The sequence below is a fragment of the Garra rufa genome, chromosome 12 (genome assembly GCF_049309525.1).
Source record: "Garra rufa chromosome 12, GarRuf1.0, whole genome shotgun sequence".
Lineage (NCBI taxonomy): Eukaryota > Metazoa > Chordata > Actinopteri > Cypriniformes > Cyprinidae > Garra > Garra rufa.
In genome coordinates, this window is record NC_133372.1 from 38,293,691 (window position 1) to 38,310,754 (window position 17,064).

The 17,064-nt window shown below is 32.4% G+C and overlaps 1 protein-coding gene across 1 annotated transcript; it reads left to right on the forward strand.

Moving 5' to 3' along the window:
* The first annotated feature begins 5,040 nt into the window (after nt 1-5,040).
* On the forward strand, nt 5,041-16,297 carry sun2 (Sad1 and UNC84 domain containing 2). Its single transcript, XM_073852158.1, has 18 exons — nt 5,041-5,307; nt 8,001-8,121; nt 8,208-8,332; nt 9,593-9,676; nt 9,810-9,869; nt 9,964-10,057; nt 10,349-10,407; nt 10,576-10,679; nt 10,781-10,858; nt 10,948-11,001; nt 11,125-11,168; nt 11,724-11,841; nt 11,927-12,145; nt 12,282-12,366; nt 13,237-13,352; nt 13,432-13,599; nt 13,682-13,771; nt 15,197-16,297. Exons 2-18 carry the CDS (start codon nt 8,003-8,005, stop codon nt 15,311-15,313), a joined length of 1,734 nt encoding a protein of 577 aa, XP_073708259.1. The 5' UTR covers nt 5,041-5,307; nt 8,001-8,002; the 3' UTR covers nt 15,314-16,297.
* Nucleotides 16,298-17,064: the final 767 nt, after the last annotated feature.

Sequence of the window (17,064 nt, forward strand, 5' to 3'; positions counted from 1 at the left end):
TACATCCCAGGGATGGTTATGTTTATGGACCTTTTTCTAATAACCATACATTTTCATGTGATCCACATTGTACAAATTCATACAAAATTGGCACCTTGTTAAATAGTCAAGTTTTCTTGTGAGTTTGGCTTGACTAAAAGCTATATTGACTAAATAAAAAAGGCCAAACCTTTATATGTCCTGTCCAACCTCATTTTTAAATATTAAATGTTAAAGGAGTAGTTCACTTTCAGAACAAAAATTTACAGATAATGTACTCACCCCCTTGTCATCCAAGATGTTCATGTCTTTCTTTCTTCAGTCGTAAAGAAATTATGTTTTTTGAGGAAAACATTTCAGGATTTCTCTCCATATAGTGGACTTCTATGGTGCCCCTGAGTTTGAACTTTCAAAATGCAGTTTAAATGCAGCTTCAAATGGCTCTAAACGATCCCAGCCGAGGAAAGAAGGGTCTTATCTAGCAAAACGATTGGTTATTTTCTAAAAACATTTACAATTTATATACTTTTTAATCTCTACACAGAGTACACACAGAACTAGACAAGATGAGCATTTGAGGTTAAAAGTATATAAATTGTAATTCTTTTTAGAAAATAACCAATCGTTTTGCTAGATAAGACCCTTCTTTCCTCGGCTGGGATCGTTTAGAGCCATTTAAAGCTGCATTTTGGAAGTTCAAACTCGGGGGCACCATAGAAGTCCATTATATGGAAAGAAATCCTGAAATGTTTTCCTTAAAAAACATAAAATCTGTCCATTTTTGTTCTGAAAGTGAACTACTCCTTTAAAGTATTTTTACTTTTTTTCAGATAGGGAACTTAGGAAACTCATAATAAATTATTTTGTCACAGCTGACAAAATATGAAAAAGTTATTCACCTTTTTCTTCCCGTAAGAGTGTCAGTTTGAAAATTGTATGGGTCTGACTTCTGGTCTGATCTGGTCCAGCTATTTGCTGTACAAAACAGTTCGTTTTGCTGTTTGATACTGCAAATTGGTGTCTCTTACCATATTATTTTAATGTATTATTTTAATTGTGAGCACACTGGTTTGTAGTGCAAACAGTTTTACTATTTACTGCACGTTGTTATTCTTCTCCTTATTTCCCTATAGTGGCTAATTAACCGGAAGTCCCATCCACAGGCTTACTTCTGCGTTAAAGAAAAAGGTGGATAATTCTGGATTGGTTTTATTGTCCTTACAGCTTGTGCCTAGTTAGCCGGAATATTTATTGATACGTCTAGCAGTAAAACTATTTGGTGATAAAGTAAATAAAGTACGGTACAGTTGGGGGTCTTTGTCAAGCTCTGTTAACGTCTCATTAATCAGGTATGGACAAAATGAAAATTGGTTCTAAATGCAAAGATAAGGAGCTGCCCTTAAGGATGTACTATTGATTCTTCAATACAGTGAACACAGTTTGAGGAGAGTGTGACATTTTAAACATTCATCCAATCCCTCTAGACTGCATTAGGTTTGATAGCTCTCAGTTAACCCCACTGGCTCGTTGAGAAGGGTACAAATTGCATTGTGCTTGATGGCAGCAGAGCCCTGAATGAATTAACCCTGTCTGTCTGCCTGTAGCAAAAACGTCTTTCACAATCCTGCTGTTGTTACAACAATAAGGCAATATATAATGTGAGGATATGCTTGGTCTGCTAAAGAAGTTTAAATAGGCTATTGAGCTAAAGCAAATTTGTGTGCTAGCTTTATTTCAAATTATAGCCATTTTTGTAGTGTGAATCTGTGTGTTTAATAGGCTATAATGTTTAGTTAAATGTCCTTTTAATTTAAATCAATACGAAGGTAAATGCGTTTCAACACTGGCAGAGTTAAAACTCCATTAAGAGAAAGAATGAGATTTGACAAGTGAATAAACAGATGCTGAAAGTGGTTGACTTGGGCAAACAAATGTAGACTACGATTTAAATGAATTTGATTATCTGAAAGCAATTGTTCCTGGTTTCTTTAGGGTTTGTGCACGGTGCATTAGACAGTTTGAGCTAAAACAAAGCTCAATGGCGCCATCTTCTTGGGCCATTCTACAGAATTAGGCCAAACTGCTGTCCCACACTCCAAAAACACATTTAAAAAGCATTTAAATAATTAAACCTTAGATGTTTACTAAGATCATTCTATTATCTATTGAAACTCAAATTAAAATATATATTTAAATATTAGTAAGTGTAATATATATATATATATATATATATATATATATATATATATATATATAAAATCATAATTTAATGAGTACTTTTCATTTGGGAAGTGACTGTCCCAAACCTAACCTAAATCCTAATCCATTGGCTGAGACTGATTTTAACTACACCCCTACATTTCCATAAAATGTTGTCACTACCAAAAATGGGCAGTCACTACCAAAACATGGGATGTTTTGTCAAAAATAAAGTATACTGAATTATCAACTAAGATGCTATGATATTTTTTGGTTCAATGTATATTTAAACTAATGGATCCTTAACTTTCAAATTAGTACAATCGACAAACAATAATTGGATTCAAAATACAACAAATCTCATAAATGACACTCTAAAAGAAAATAATAAAATAGCTAAAAAAAAATGCTGACTTTGGACCAATTCTGTAGAATTGCCCATATAAAGAAATAAAAAATATACTACCCTTCCAAAATTTGGATTAATCAAAATACAATAAAATAGTAATAATGTGACATATTCTAACAATTAAAAATATCTTTTTTATATTTTAAAATATTTTAAAATGTAATTTATTCCAGTGATGTTGTTTTATCGAACTCATCCTAAAACCAAAACAATTTAGTGAATAATTTATTGAAAAATATATTGAAATAATTTTTGCATTTGATTTCATTGTTGTTTTAAAAAATAAATATCTTTTTGATTCTTTTATTTTATATTTTCTTTGTAAATTATGAAACTTTATGTTAAAAAAAGTGACCCGCATTTTCATATCGCTACTGAAACAGTGTATGTTTTAAGTCCATTGGCTGAGACTGATTTTAACCCCTATTTATGATCAGAAAATATTTATGTGTCACTCCACTCTCTCTCTCTCTCATAGCTATTAAGTATATAGCCCCATCATTTTGAGGTAAATGTGTACAAAATTCTGAAAAATCTGTGTGCAACTTTAAGGAACGTCACTACTGAACACCTTTTTCTGCAATTAAGCACAAACTTTTGGGAGTTATTCCATAACATATAGATTTTTATGTGTACATTTCCATATATTTTGTTACTACCGAAAATGTGCAGTCACTACTGAAACATGGATGTTTTGTGAAAAATAAAGAAATATTAAATTATCAGCTAATATGTTATGATATTTTTTGGTTCAGTGTATAATCAAACTAATGAATCTTTAACTTTGAAATCAGTATGATCAACCTTTTGCCTTTTATAAAGGAAAATTGAATTAAAATAGAACAAATTTCATAAATATTGTTAAAATGTAACTTATTGATTTACATACCCATATATAGATGTAAGCAAAATCTTAATAGGTCAATATAACCCTTCTAATTAAATTATATATTATTGTATTTCAGTACTGACAAATTTGTGGAAAGAACTAATATTTCAAATCTTTCTGGAAATAAATTATGAGAATAAACTGCACAATCACTAGAAATGTGTATCTTGGCTATTATACAATTTGCATACAATTTTTGGGGAAAAAATTTTTTTTTTCAAGACATTTCCAACTCTGACTTTGAAGAATGGCCCATATAAAGAAATAAAAAATATCTTCCAACACCTTCCAAAATTTGGGGTTGGATTTTTTTATGGTTTTGATTTGCCAAAATGTAAGATTTTTTTAATGCTCACCTTTATTCTTTTTCTTTAAAAAAAAAAACAATAAAATATGAATGCTGTGACATATTCTAACAATTAAAAAATAACTTTTTTTATATTTGAATATATTTAAAAATGTAATTTATTCCTGTGATGACAAAGCTGACAAAGCTATATATACAATAGTCAACATTTGAAGTGGATCAAAACTTTTATCAAACTCATCCTAAAACCAAAACAATTTAGTGAATTATTGTTTTACTAGAATTGCAGTGCACAGTCACTAGAAATGTGTACCTTGTCTATTATACATATTGCATACATTTTTTTTGAAAAAATACATTTTTTTCAAGATGTTTCCAGCTCTGACTTTGGACCAATTCTGTAGAACGGCCCATATAAAGAAATAAAAATATATACTACCTTTCCAAAATTTGGGGTTGGATTTTTTAATGTTTTTAATTTGCGAAAAAGTAAGATTTTTTAATGCTCACCTTTTTTTCTCAAAAATACAATAAAATAGTAATACTGTGACATATTCTAACAATTAACTGTAAATAATAAAATTTAAAAAAAATAACTTTTTTTTATATTTTAATACATTTTAAAATGTAATTTATTTCTGTGATGACAAAGCATTTGAAGTGGATCAAAACTTTTCATCAAACTCATTCTAAAACCAAAACAATTCCTATTATTATTTTTGTAAAGAATTTTGTGAATTACTGTTTTAGTAGAATTATTTATTCAAAATACTTATAGAACAAAAGGTCAAAGGTGAATCCGAAGCATATAACAAATTTAATTTTATAAAAGCAATAAAACAACAAATATAGCTAAGAAAAATCAAACAATATAATATGTATACAATATCTGTATAGCTTATATTTAAAATGTTTATGGCGTATTCTGGCAAAATTACTCAAAGAAGACATACGTGACGATTATTATTATTTACTTCTGAATTTTCGCACATAAACCGTTCACACATGCCGCGGTCACGTAAAGTCAGCTGGTCGATAAAAGGTGAGTGCTTAAAAATAATTAAAACAACTGTTTGAACAAGTTAAGAAAACCCGGATTATGAAAACAAGGATTATGTTGTGAATTGTGTGTCATTGGTGTGAAACAAAGCACTTGTTTCACGAGTTAGATTTCCTACGTAACTACGCACTTCCGCTAGGTGGCGCACCGTGTCAGGACAGTAGCGGCCGCTGTCTACATCATCTTTCTATAAACAACCCGAAACGACGACGAGAGGTGGAGCCGCGGCGCTGACAACTGTCAAAAAGCCTTCCTGATAAGACGAGCCCTTCCGTCCTTAAAGCATCTTGTCGTAGCGCGTTAGAATCCGTTATAAGCCGCATAATTGAACTGAGTAGTCCGTGTCCCGTGAGTGTACGACGTCTCTGTCGCTGTTCCGTTATCGCGGAGCCGTTTCGGATGAGCGGTTCGCACTTTGGCAGGTTTTGACAGACTGCATGTCTTCCTGGAGACCCACTGAGAAGGTGAGACGACCACGAGCGTGTATGAACGCTAGCTTAACGTTACATTTTACAAAAGCATCGTTGCGTGCTTATGGGACTAGTCAACATACGTGCTGTAGAAATGATGCTGAGCGAGCATTTCAAAGAAATGTGCCGCAAACGCGCTACGTTAGTAAATAAACGTATTTCCAACACAAACTTACAAAGGCTGCATAGCTACATAATTGTATTGCTATTTGGGTCGTCTGTTCGTGATTATTCATCACAGAACTATGTGCTATTGCTTCCAAGAAAGCATTTAACTTGCATCCACGTCAGGAAGAGAAACATAATGACCCCGTTTTAACAAGCAGCATTTCTTTGTGGTTAAAATTGGCGCAAATATCAAGAGAACCGCCAAAGGCTAGTAAAGTAAGAATTGAAACTAACTTCTGTGCCCTCTTCTGTAAACTCAAGATCATTGCCATTGTATATAACGGATGTTTGTTGTAACATCTGTGGTATATTTCACCTTTAACTGGACAAAACAATAACACAGAAAGAGTCAAAAGTTTTGAAAAGTAAAATTTTAATGTTTTTACAAAACCCTCTTCTGCTCATCAAGCTTGCTTTTATTTGATCCAAAATACTGCAAAGACTGTAAAACTTTGAAATATTTTTACTATTTGAAATAATTGTTTGCTATTTGAGTATATTTTATAATGTAATTGTGATTTCAAAGGTGAATTTTTAGCATCATTATTCCAGTCACGATTCTTCGGAAATCATTCTAATATTCTGATTTGCTGCTCAAAAAAACGTTTATTATGTTGAAAACAGAGCAGAATTTGTTTCAGGTGTCTTTGATGAGTAGAAAGTTCAAAATAACAGCATTTATCTGAAATAGAAATCTTTTTCATTATAAATGTCTTTATCATCACTTTTGATCAATTTAAAGCATCCTTGGTAAATAAAAGTATTAATTTCTATAATTATATTATAGAATTATTATATAATTTCTTTCTCCCCAAAAAAGAAAAGAAAAAAGATACTGATTCCAAGCTTTTGAATGAAATTGTTTAGAATGTTACAAAAGCTTTTTATTTCAGATAAACGCAGAATCTTTCTGTTCATCAAATAATCCTAAAAAATGTACTCAACTGTTTTAAATATTGATGATAACAGCAAATTTGCATAATAGAATGATTTCTGAAGGATCATGTGACACAGAAGACTGGAGTAATGATACTGAAAATTTTGCTTTGATCACAGGAATAAATTACATTTTAAAATGTATTCAAATAGAAAACAGTTATTTTAAATAGTCTAAAATAAAATATCTTCACGGAACATGATGTTTACTTATATCCTAATGATTTTTGGCATGAAAAGAAAAATCGATACTTTTGAGCCATACAATGTATTGTTGGCTATTGCTACAAATATACCTGTGCTACTTATGACTGGTTTTGTGCTCCAGGGTCACAAATGAGAGGTCATGAATTTAATTAACACAGCTGAGCTGCCGTGACAACACTTGTCAGTTTAAAATAGCTGTTAGAAGGATTATTAGCTGCAGATTTAGTTTTAAAGCACTAGACGTGTTGGATCAAACAGCCTCTAAAGTTGGCGTAAAAAACACTTTAGTTCTCAATCATTAGTTTCTATTTTGATTCATACAAAGCATCCGGTGCTTTTGCAAAAAAAAAAGGTTCTGACAGAGATAGCAATATATTCAGGTTGCCTTATAAACTTCTCATCTTAGTGTTTTCCTCCAACGTTGGCCAATGAGTAGTTTGTAAGTGCACAGGCATGTTTCTTAATACTGCGTGAGAGTATCAGCTCAATTAGGATTAAGGATTTGTAGGCAAAAAAGAATAGGTGCTTGCATCATGAATCACAAATATTGTCTTAAAATGAATAGGCGACGAGCACTGCAGTGTTTGTATTTCTCTATCTGAAGAGAAGGATGGATTCCTAGCTAATTAAAGTGTAAAGTGCAGTCTGTTGTTGAGATTAACCGCAGTTTTTCAACTAAAGGGACTTAATGCAACTGCAGCTGATTGAAGGAGAACTGGAGGTCCGTGGTTTGGGAATTTGCTCCACGTGCTTTCCTTCACCTAATCTGCTGCTAAAAGCTTCGTCACTGTGCACGGGATGAGCCTGCCGTTTAAGATTAGGAATTACACAAAGATCAGTATTAGACTACACAAACTGTGCAGAGCGTCTTATTAAATGTCACATTTATTGTGGCGTTTTTCATCTTGGTGATCTGATTCACAAAGCTTTCTCGTCTTCCTGTGAGCAGCGAGTCAGCAAGGGTGTTTCTTAATGAGTAAATGTAATAATAAAGAAGGAACATTTAATCAGGGTTATTATTATTATTACTAGTACAAACTTTTTTGTTAATTGAAATAAAAGCAAAAGTAAAATAATAAGTAAAATTGCTGACTGGGGGGAAAAACTAAAATGCAAAAAAAAAATATAATAAATAAACTAAACTAAAATGAAATGAAAACTAAAAATCTAAAAATAAAAGCTCATTTAAAATACTGATAAAAATATATATAATAGTAGATTAATCATACTAAAATAACACTGCATTTAATGCACACAGTCCTTGTCTAGTGACCTAAATATGAGCAGTAGTACTAGTCATAGTGACGTTTGAGTCATTAGTCATCACTAATAAGTTAAAGAACTTTTTACATTGTATATATTCATGTGTTCTGCAGAGATGTCACGGCGAAGCACAAGGTTAGGGACCAAAGGGACGTCCTTCCCTGATGATGACGCTGCTAGTACGAGCTCTACCGGATCAACCGGTCACATCTCTTACAAGGAGAGCCCAACCAGGTGTGTTTGTATGTGCTGGAGCCCTCTGTAGACCATAGAGATAGTTTGCATGTGCAGTTTTACGTGATGAAGATGCTTTCCTGCAGGATCTTCAAGAAGAGGACCGGTCGCAAGAGCGGGAGTGTTTCCCGCAATTCCAGTCGAGCAAGCAGCGTGAGTCAGTTACTGACTGGGCAGCGCATTGAATTCACTGCCACAGAGAATGAGAATGGTTAGTATTTGCATACACAGAATCTGCAAAAATAAATAAATAAATACAAAGCAGTTAAATGTTACACATGCTATATATATATATATATATATATATATATATATATATATATAGGTGAGAGAGATACATTAGATAGATAGATACTGTGTATGTATAACAAATAGTTTATATTACATAAATATTAATAATATAAACATTATATAATACTATTTTTAAAAGTATATATACAACATTTTATATAAGAGTATGAAATATAAAAAAAATTCTAGTGTCTCTACATATATAAAATAATTATATATAACGTATACACTACCAATCAAATGTTTTTGAACAGTAAGATTTTTAATGTTTTTTTTAAAGAAGTCTCTTCTGCTCACCAAGCCAAACCAAATAGTTTTACTATTTAAAATAATTGTTTTCTATTTAAATCTTTTAAAATGTAATTTATTCCTGTGATTTCAAAGCTGAATTTTTAGCATCATTACTCCAGTCACATGATCCTTCAGAATAATAATAATGATAAATGTTTTTGAGCAGCAAATCATAATATTAGAACAATCTGTTTCCTGTTAAAAAAAACCCACTTATTATTATTATTAATATGTTGAAAACAGCTGAGTAAATTTTTATTCATCAAAAAAAAAAAACGTGTTTTTTTTTCGGGTTTCTTTGATGAATAGAAAGTTCAGAAGAACAGCATTTATCTGAAATAGAAATCTTTTGTAACTCCAAGCTTTTGAATAGTGTATAGATAAATTTAAGAAATTTTAGAAGAAATGTTTATTTCAGATAAATGCAGATTTTTGGACCTTTCTATTCATCAAATAATTCTTAAAAAAATGTACTCAACTGTTTTAAATATTGATAATAATAATAATAATAATAATAATAAATGTTTCTTGAAGATCAAATCAACATATTAGAATGATTTCTGAAGGATCGTGTGATACTGAAGACTGGAGTAATGATGCTGAAAATGTAGCTTGGATCACAGGAATAAATTACATTTTAAAATGTATTCAAATTGAAAAAAGTCATTTTAAATAGTAAGAATATTTCACAATATTACTTCTTTTGCTGTGTTTTGAAAATCTTTACTGTTGCTGTACATTAAAACTCTTACTGTTCAAAAACGTTTGATAAAAAGTTTGGTAGTGTACATACATTTTTTTGTATACATTTTTGTTGTATTTTTGTTATGTTATATTACAAAATGTAATTTGTATCTAAGCATTTGTTCTGTCCATCTCTGGCTTTCAGGCATGCCCTTTGCTACCCAGGGATTCTCCTCTGGATATTCCTCAGCTGAGGAGCATTATGAGCAAACCATAAAATCAAACCCTAGTAAGTGTGCATTACAAATTTAAAAAATGGGGAAATAAATCACTGGCTGGTTGGTTGGGCTGGTCCTTTTGATATGAGAGGTTACGCAGAAAAGCTTATAAAACATCTACTCTCTATTTTCTCCTTTCTCCAGGTTCTACCCAGTCTGTAGCTGAACCAGCCTTTGTCGTGTGGGACGTGTTTCACTCTCCAGGTATTAAATATGTAAACCCTCCCTTCACCCTTACTAACATGAACAATCAGGTCTTTTCTCCTGCAGTAGTCATGTGCTCATGTGTGTGTTGCAGCTCAGGCTCTGGTTATGTTCTACTGGTGGCTGGGAAGTTCGTGGTACAGCCTGACCTCACGACTGTCGCTGATCAATGTGTTTCTTCTCAGCAGGTACAGTGCTCTGTGTGTGTGTGTGTGTGTGTGTGTGTCATAATTACAAATGTGTGGTTAGTTATGCAATAATTCACTGTAACTTTCATGCACTTAAGCCAGAACCTATATAAGAACCTTTTTATTATCTAAATCAACATCAATAATTTTTCAAAGTCTCACAGACTACGTAATAGCAGAGAATTGTGATTTCAAGGTCTGTAACTTATTAAAAACGTACTTTTCAAGTTAATGCAATATATAAAGTGATATTTTTACACATGATCACATTTCCTCTTTCTCTCTCTGTAGATGCACAGATATGAAAAAGGCTGTCCTACTGGTCCTCCTTCTCATCTTTCTCATATTTGGTGAGAGCAGATAGTAACTCTTCTAAAAATATCAAAAATGCAACCTATGTATTTCAAGATAACCCATTTTGCACCTTTTAGCTGTAAAATGCTTATGCATGTTAATGCCTGAATATTAATCATTGATTAATAAACAGTAATATTCAATGACCTAACATTGTGTTGCAGGAATATGGTACTGGTTCCCGTTTGCTTCACGTTCTCCTCCTCGTGAAGGTGTTTCCAGGCCTCCATCTGTTAAACACATAGACAGGCCTGTGAAAGAATCTTTTGTGAGTAGATTGTCTCAGAATAGACTTCAAAAAGGCCCTGCTTTATACTCAGTTATTGCATTTCTCTGAAAATAAAAATAAATGCAGTTTCTGCTCTTTAGGATCATCTCCAACATGCCAGCCTGTCTAACTTAAAAGATGAGATCACCAGCTTATATGAAAGGGAGGCGAACCTGATGGTAATTCAAATCTAATCATAATCATTGTCTGTGTCTGTTGAAGAGGAAGTGTCCCAATTTCTTTGTCTTTTATTTATCTGTAATCTTAGAGAGACATCGAACTGCTGAAGATGGAGAGCATGCAACATAAGGTCAAATCTGAGGTAAGGAAACGAAACGTTCGCTCTTCCTTTCCGCCACCTCTGTTTCTTCTGTCATAGCAACAAAGTGCAAAACAGGAAATGATGTCATTCACCTAAATGTGTTTTTGTGTGCTTGTCTCCTAGATGATGCAAACTGATCTGAAGTCTTTGAATGACCAAATGAGGAAGTTAGTGTCTTGTCAGCTTTTTTTACTTTGATTTTGTGGAGTCAAATCTTGTTATTTTGCACGTTGCATCATTATTTTATCCAGTGATGAAATGTGACCCTGGACCACAAAACCAGTCATTGAGGGTCAATTTTTTGAGATTGAAATTGAGAGTTATACATCATCTGAAAGCTGGATCAATAAGCTTTTCATTGCTGTATGGTTTGTAAGGATAGGACCAATATTTAGCCGAGATGCAACTATTTGAAAATCTGGATTGTGAGGGTGCAAAAAAATAAAAATATTAAGAAAATCGCCTTTAAAGTTGTCCAAATTAAGTTCTTAGCAATGCATATTACTAATGACAAATTAAGTTTTGATATATTTACAGTAGGGAATTTACAAAATGTCATGAACATGATCTTTAATTAATATCCTAATGATTTTTTTTAATTAAAGAAATAAACGGTAATTTTTACCCATACAGTGTATTTTTGGCTATTACTACAAGCATACCCGTGCTACTTATGATTGGTTTTGTGCTCTACATTCACAAATATGTTTAATGTCCAATAGTGTTGAGTCTGGACACGAGCTGCAGATTTCTAACCTGAAGTCCAGCATCTCAATCCTTCAGTCGGGTCAAGGCCTTCTCAAGGAAAGAGTTGATGCACAAGACACTGTTAACACCAAAGTAAGGATGCTTTTAGTGCATTTAAATTCCTTTGATGTGTTTGCAGCTACTTATTATTCAACTAAGGGTGTGATTTCCTCTGTAGCTGAGAGCAGAGCTATCCGATTGGCTAATAAAACACCTGAAAGATCCAAGCTCATTGGACACGACCATAGTTCTCCGTCCTGAGCTGCAGAGGGCGCTGGAGGATCTGGAGAAGAGGATACTAGATAAACTAGCTCATGAGAAAGAGAGCAGCAGAGATGTTTGGAGGACTGTGGGAGAGACGCTGCAACAGGAAGGAGCTGGAGCCACCACTATACAAGTGTGTATTGTTTGTGATGGCATGCCAAAATTTGTGATTTAGACTTTTTTTGTGTTTTTGAGTTATAGTCTTAGTTTGAAGTTTACATCAAGATCATGATGCCTTTTAATGAGAATTTTTTTTTTATGTGTAACAGGATGTCAGAGAAATCGTCCACAGGGCAATTAGTCTGTACAGGGCGGATGGGATTGGATTGGCGGACTACGCCTTGGAATCTTCTGGTACTAATTCCCTTGTTTATTAAGTGTAGATTACTTACAAATTGTAGTCCATCACTGATTACAGATTAAATGATCTAGGTTACTAATTTTATGTAGTGTATTCAGACTACTTTTTAGATTACTTTTAGATTACTTTAAAAGTGTTTTGAATAAATAAAAATATTTATTTAAAAATAAAAATAAAAGCATTATTTTTTATAAATGTTATTTAAATGTACCATGTTGATAACAAAGCAAAAAGTTGTTAGAGAATGTATAGTGAATAGTGAATTGATAAAAAAACCAAAATGAATTAATTAAATCATAAAAATTGTAAATAAAAGCAATTTAAACAAATAAACAAATATTCTATTTGTTTACCTGTCAATGCAACCATTAACCAACATCAGAGAACTGTAAACATGTGAGTGTGTTGTTTAATTATTAAAATACTAACTTCAGCAATATTTCAAGCAAATATTATTTTTTAAGGGGTTTGGCTGACAGAAATGTTTGGCAGTCCCTGCATTACATGAACAAACATAAATGTTGTAATCTATAAACTGAATGTTGTAATCATGTAATCTATAAAAATATAAGCATTTTAAAATGTACACTACCAGTCAAAAGCTTCTGAACAGTAAGATTTTTTATGTTTTTGAAAAAGTCTCTTCTGCTCACCAAGCCTGCATTTATTTGATCCAAAGTACAACAGAAACTGTCACATTTTGAAATAGTTTTACGTTATAAAATAACGGCTTTCTATTTGAATATGTTTTTTTTTTTTTTTAATCAAATAAATGCAGCCTTGGTGAACATAAGAGACTTCTTTCAATAAAGTGTATATTATGTGACATTACTGGACATGACTGAGTGTTTATGTTTGTGTAGGTGCCAGTGTGCTCAACACTCGTTGTTCAGAGACGTACAAAACCAGATCTGCATGTCTGAGTTTATTCGGCATCCCTCTCTGGTATCATTCAGAAAGCCCTCGGACTGTTATACAGGTAACAAATCACACAAACACTGTCACATAGACACTGACCTGACTCTATAAGTTTCTATGTGTGTTTCTGTGTGTTGTAGCCGGAGCTGTATCCCGGGAAGTGTTGGGCATTCCGAGGCTCTCATGGTTTCCTGGTAATCGCGCTGTCTTACCCAGTAAGAATCACCCATGTGACACTCGAACACCTTCCTAAAGAGCTCTCACCGACGGGACGCATTGACAGTGCGCCTAAGGATTTTGCTGTCTATGTGAGTTGATTTTTCAATGTTTTTTTATGCAAAACAAATATAAAGCAACAGCTTTGAGATTCCTCTACTGTCCTTTGTTCAGGGTATGTCTGATGAGACTGAAGATGGAAAGTTGCTCGGGACATTCACATACGACCAGGATGGGGAGCCCATTCAGACTTTCAAGCTTCCGGTGAGTCGAAATAGACAATTTAATGTGTACATTACTGCTTAAGTTTGAAATCTTTAAATTTTTTTAAAATCAAAAATGCAATAAAACAGTAATACAGTGAAATATTATTTCTATTTAAAATGACTTTTTCTATTTGATCATATTTTCAAATGACTTTTCTGTGATGTAAAGCTAAATTTTCAGCATCATTACTCCAGTCTAGTGTCACATGATCCTTCAGAAATCATTCTAATATGTTTATTTGCTGCTCAATAAATGTTTTATTAATAATGTTGAAAACAGCTGGTGCTGCTCAATATTTAAGAAGGAAACGTCAAACTTTTTCAGAATTCTGTGATGAATAGAGAGTGTAAACAAACAGCATTTATTTGAAACAAATAATTTTTTACATTATAAATGTCTTTACTTTTGATCAATCCTTGCTAAATTGAAGTAAGAATTACTTCTAAAAAGAATGTATTTATGCTGACTTAAATAAAATATTTGTATTACTGATTAACTACAATAAAATGCCTGGACACATTAATAATAATAAATGGGGCAAAGAAATGTAGAAGTTTTTGTAAAAATTTTCTCTATGTTGAATATATTTTATATATACAAATAAATTATTTATTTAGAAAGTTATTTTAAATAGTAAAAACATTCAAAAATGTTACTGTTTTTGCTGTACTTTGGATCAAATACATGCATGGGATGAAGAAACTTCTTTTAAAAATATTAAAAATCGAATATATTTTAAAATGTAATTTATTCCTGTAATTTCAAAGCTTAATTTTTAGCATCATTACTCCAGTCACATGATCCTTTAGAAATCATTGTAATATTATGTTTTGCTGCTCAAAAAAACATTGTTGAAAACAGCTGAGTAGATTTTTAAAGGTTTTTTTAATAAATAGAAGGTTCAGAGGAACAGCATTTATCTGAAATAAAAATCTTTTGTAACATTATAAATGTCTTTATCATCACTTTTGATCAATTTAAAACATCCTTGCTAAATAAAAGTATTCATTTCTATTATTTCTTGTCCAAAAAATAATCAATTTTAGGTAAATGCTGATCTTTGGATCTTTATATTCATCAAAGAATCTTGAAGAAAATGTACTGAAGTGTTTTAAAATATTGATAATAATAATAACAAAAAAAATGTTCTTAAACAGCAAATCAGCATGTTAGAATAATAAATAATATTTTAAAATATATTCAAATAGAAAACAGTTATTTTAAATATTTTCACATTTTTACTGTATTTTGGATTAAATAAATTTAGGCTTTAAAAAACATTCAAAATCTTACAGTTCAAACACTTTTGACTGGTAGTGTATTTTAAGTGTATTAAAAGTGCATTTTGGGGTACCTAGGTATGACTTTGATGATTTTGTAAAATTCATCCTAAAATTCGTATAAAATTGTTCTCGGCTGTAGGAAGCGTCAGAGATCTACACCATGACAGAGCTGAGGATCTTGAGCAACTGGGGTCACCTGGAATACACCTGTGTGTATCGCTTCAGAGTTCACGGAGAACCTTCACTCCTCGCCTGAGAGGAAGAGGATCTGAAATTATTCAGCCTTTTCAGCTTTGGTTTACTCTATGCAAAAAAAGAAATGTAAAGCTCAAATGCACTGGACTCTTAAAGAATGAATCAGACAGCTTCCTATTGTACGAATACCAAAAAACGCACACAAATGTTCGACTGAAATTAGAATTGATAGATAGTTTGTCCTCTGAAAAAATATTTCAGTTTTGCATTCCTCAAATATTGATTTTCAAGTGTTGATAAGAATTGTTTTATGAAAAGGTGTACATTTTTAGTTGTCTATACAGTACGATGATTTATTTAATTTTTCATATGAAGGACAGGCTTATATTGTGTGTTTAACAGTAAATATGACTTATGAAGCCGAATGTAGGACAAAAAGTGTCATGCTTAGCTAGAATTACCATAAAGCAGCATTTCTGTTGTATTGTTCTGCCTTTTAAAGTTGTTTTATCCTCACTATGTGTTTTGCAATGATAGATGGTTCATCATTGAACCATATACCTCTTAAGAAGCTTATAATAGTTGACTGTTTAAGTATCTAACAATGCTGTTTTCATTTGAACAGCAGTTTTGATTGCACTCTGTCACATTATTATTTTCCGCCCCAGCTGATAAGTATAGATGGGTACTAGAAATGTCAGATGATGTACGTCTCCTCTGCGGGACGGGGGAGGACTGGAGTCCAACTCAGGTTTTGGGTTTTCAAACCAAAGTGCTCTTGAACGTCCTGATTATATAGTTCTCTTGTCCTCTATGTGTATATGTGCTTGATGATGCAGTTTTTGCAGTGCGTTCTCAAATGCACACTTAAAAGGTATAAATATGTGCATTGACTTATTTGATTTGATTTATTATTATTTTATTTTGGCATCCTTATACATTTCTCATTAAGCTTAATAGAGCTCTGATGTTAATTTGGCAAGTTTACATGAAGTTTCTGTCACATTATTTGATATTATTTTGTAATAAGATTTTCTTTAATAAATTTGAGATGGTACATAATACAGTGTGAATGCAAATGTAAATGCATGAGTTTAAGTGTTGTACGAGTGAGACATTTTCATGCAGATCTGCATGTATCCACCTTATTTGAATAGAATAATAACATGCAGTACACTGTAAAACTGTTTGCACTACAAACCAGTGTGTTCATAATTAAGATAATACGTTAAAATATGGTAAGATACACCAATTTGCAATAACAAGCAGCAAAAAAAAAATAAAAATAAGGTGGATATAAGGTGCACTGATTTTTCCATGCTTCATTTTAATAATTCATGCCTAAAGTTCATCAGCATAGTTTATACACTGGCAATTCAGCACCATAGATTTTAATTAGGGGTTCAAGCCTGCAGCCACAAAAGTGTCTATAAGGACATTTGCGCATCTCAAAACATGGCTGTCATTGGCCAATAAAGTTTGATCACCTATTAGGTTAACAGGCTGATCGAAACGAAACTCGATGGGCCTGTTTGACTCATGGCTCCAAAGGTCTGTGAGTAATTTGAAAGGAATCGGCCATTAGGGGCAAGGTTTTTCCCTCAATCTGGAAAATACCACTGCAGGTACTCTCTAGGGCAGTAATTATAAAAAAATTAAAAAAAATGAATTTTGTCCTTTGGGTAGCTATAAGGGGGTCATTTTAAATGGGGAGTGTCCATTTATACCCAAAAGCCTATAAATCCTAAACGAAAACTCAAAACTTCTCAAAACTCGGTCACAACATTTGTCAGATAATTCTTAACAAGCATG